Raw genomic sequence first — 3,178 nt, forward strand, 5'->3', positions numbered from 1 at the left:
ATCTAGTAATAACGCTATCCCACCTGTAATCAATATAACACTTTGTATTCTATCTGATAAACTCTGATCTAGTAATAACGCTACCTAATCAATATAACACTTTGTATCCTATCTGATAAACTCTGATCTAGTAATAACGCTACCTAATCAATATAACACTTTGTATCCTATCTGATAAACTCTGATCTTCGATAAATCATCGACAATCAACTGTAATCAATATATAACACTTTGTATCCTATCTGATAAACTCTGATCTTCAATAAATCATCGACAATCAACTGTAATCAATATATAACACTTTGTATCCTATCTGATAAACTCTGATCTTCAATAAATCATCAACAATCAACTGTAATCAATATAACACTTTGTATCCTATGTGATAAACTCTGATCTTCAATAAATCATCGACAATCATCTGTAATCAATATATAACACTTTGTATCCTATCTGATAAACTCTGATCTTCGATAAATCATCGACAATCAACTGTAATCAATATAACACTTTTTATCCTATCTACTAAACTTTGATCTTCAATAAATCATGGACATTGTGTAGTTATATTTAATCCTTTTAGAAAAATAAGTATATAAAAGCAAACTGTACAAATTATTCAATTAAACAACTGAAGTAAACATCCAAAACAGCTAGAAAACAATACATCTACTCAGGGTACAATGTTAGGTTCCTAAACTCCTATAAAAATGTGTTTCTATGCTTGAGAATGTCGAAGTCAAATTCAATGGTACAAACTGGAATATGGGCCTAAACGTATGTGGTACAAAGTTATGTGCTAGTAATTAAAAGCATTGTTTTTGTTAGCAAACTGAGGCAATACTTTGAAATACACTTGTGAAGAGATGATTGCAAGACCCGTTTTGGAGCAGTTGTCATTGCAAGAACCGTTTTGGAGCAGCTGTCATTACAAGACCTGTTTTGGAGCAGCTGTCATTCACAAAATAACAGTACATCTTGACAAAAATAAACAAGTTATAACATGTCTTAATTATTAATATTTTTAATGCTTGTATAGTTGAGCAGTGTCTTTCCTTTCAAGCAAAACAAACCCCCATGGCCAAAGATCATATGATATAATACAGTTAATCCTATAACAAAAGTATAGACTTAAATGAAACCAAATTTTTTAGCTGCCTTTCCTCTAGTCTTACACCACTAAATTAGGGACGGCTAGCACAGATGGCTCTCGCATAGCTTTGCACAAAATTCATAAAAAAAAACGACAATACATTTGAAAATATACAGCATGTGATCTAATCTAACTTTGTCTAAATATTTGTATCTTTTTCTGTATTTGTTAAGTGTGGTTGAATGAATGCTAGTTTTCACATTAAAAATATTTTACGAAAGTGAAGAAAGATGTTAGAGTTTTTAATACAAAGTTTAAAATATCATGGTCAGCTAGATTTTCAGTTAAAAGTTTTCTCTTGCATATTCCCACTTTTTTTTACTACAGGAGGAAACTGTTACAGAAAGAATTAATGTTTGTTCTGCGTCACCTGTTTCATGCCTTTATATGCAAACGATAAACAAGATTTGGTAAATCATTAATAATGAAGAATATGATTCAGTGTTGGTTCTTGTGATAACAGATGTAGTTTACTTGTATAACTTTAATGTAGGCAGAAGAATAGTTGTTAGAGAAAGAATTAATATTTGTTCTGCGTCACCTGTTTCATGCCTTTATATGCAAACAATAAACAAGATTTAGTAAATCAGTAATAATGAAGAATATGATTCAGTGTTGGTTCTTGTGATAACAGATGTAGTTTAATTGTATAACTTTAATGTAGGCAGAAGAATAGTTGTTAGAGAAATAAGCAGGATTCTGTTGGTTAGAATTGTTATTTTTTCTTGATTTGAGTCTTTAAAAGTTTATTTTTCAGTAATGATGACATCACATGTTCATGTTGTTTATAAAGTGAATACTAAAACAGTCGCATAATTATTTCTTAGCATAAAATTCACTCTGCACGTAAATCATGTTAGCATTGCTTGAAGTTTTATTTATTTTTACAGGGCACAGCAGTTGTTTTACAACGACGATCAGAAAACGAACCTCAAGTTGAAGTTGGACGGTTAGGACCTTCAGATTATTTTGGTAAGTTATAGTTTACTGAAAAATATTATATAAATGTTTTTAAGGATTAAACATGAGTGATGTTGAATGGGTGGCTGATGGCATTACCTATAGATTTAGATAAAATCTTGAATAAAAGGACTGATAGTTAAACACATTAAAAGTATACTCTTGAATAAAAGGACTGACAGTTAAACACATTAAAAGTATACTCTTGAATAAGAGGACTAATAGTTAAACACATTAAAAGTATACTCTTGAATAAGAGGACTGATAGTTAAACACATTAAAAGTTTACTCTTGAATAAAAGGTATTATCAATATTTATTAATATTTGATTTTGACTTTTATGTAGTGTATTTTTTTGCTACAGGAGAAATTGTAATGTACATACGTGCTCCAGGTATCTTTAGTTATAAGAGTGATATTCAACAATGTCTTTGTACACAAAAATAAGTTACTTTGATTATCAAAAAAATCGATTTTGGTTACTACCTTACGAAAGCCTTGCGAGACTCTACTTAGAAGGCCTGATAATGTGCTAGTACACATGAGACTGCCTCAACTTATCCCTGTAATTACTAGCACAGCTCTCCCCATGGCTAGGTGGTTAAGGCGCTTGACTCGCGAGTTCGAATCCCCATCCCACCAAACATGCGTTATAATGTGATGGTCAATCCCCCTATTCGTTTGTAAAAGAGTAGGCCAAGAGTTGGCGGTGGGTGGTTATGACCAATACATACGTGCTCCAGGTATCTTTAGTTATAAAAGTGATATCTCTATAATACATACGTGCTTCAGGTATCTTTAGTTGTAAAAGTGATATCTCTATAATACATACGTGCTCCGGGTATCTTTAGTTATAAAAGTGATATCTCTATAATACATACGTGCTCCAGGTATCTTTAGTTATAAAAGTGATATCTCTATAATACATACGAGCTCCAGGTATCTTTATTTATAAAAGTGATATAAATAGAGATATCACTTTTATAACTAAAGATACCTGGAGCACGTATGTATTATAGAGATATCACTTTTATAACTAAAGATACCTGGAGCACGTATGTATTA

General features: G+C 31.2%; 1 protein-coding gene across 1 annotated transcript in view; it reads left to right on the forward strand.

Annotated features, from left to right (window-relative positions):
* Positions 1-2,146, forward strand: part of LOC106476163 (cAMP-dependent protein kinase type I-beta regulatory subunit-like) — a gene marked incomplete at its 5' end in the record, with an annotated part of 7,161 nt that extends 5,015 nt beyond the window's left edge. The window contains one exon of the mRNA XM_013936829.2: positions 2,044-2,146. Within this exon, the coding sequence (XP_013792283.1) occupies positions 2,044-2,136 (93 nt within the window). The remainder of the gene's footprint in view (positions 1-2,043) is intronic.
* Positions 2,147-3,178: the final 1,032 nt, after the last annotated feature.

This window comes from Limulus polyphemus, unplaced genomic scaffold, assembly GCF_000517525.1.
Source record: "Limulus polyphemus unplaced genomic scaffold, Limulus_polyphemus-2.1.2 Scaffold9945, whole genome shotgun sequence".
Taxonomy (NCBI): Eukaryota; Metazoa; Arthropoda; class Merostomata; order Xiphosura; family Limulidae; genus Limulus; species Limulus polyphemus.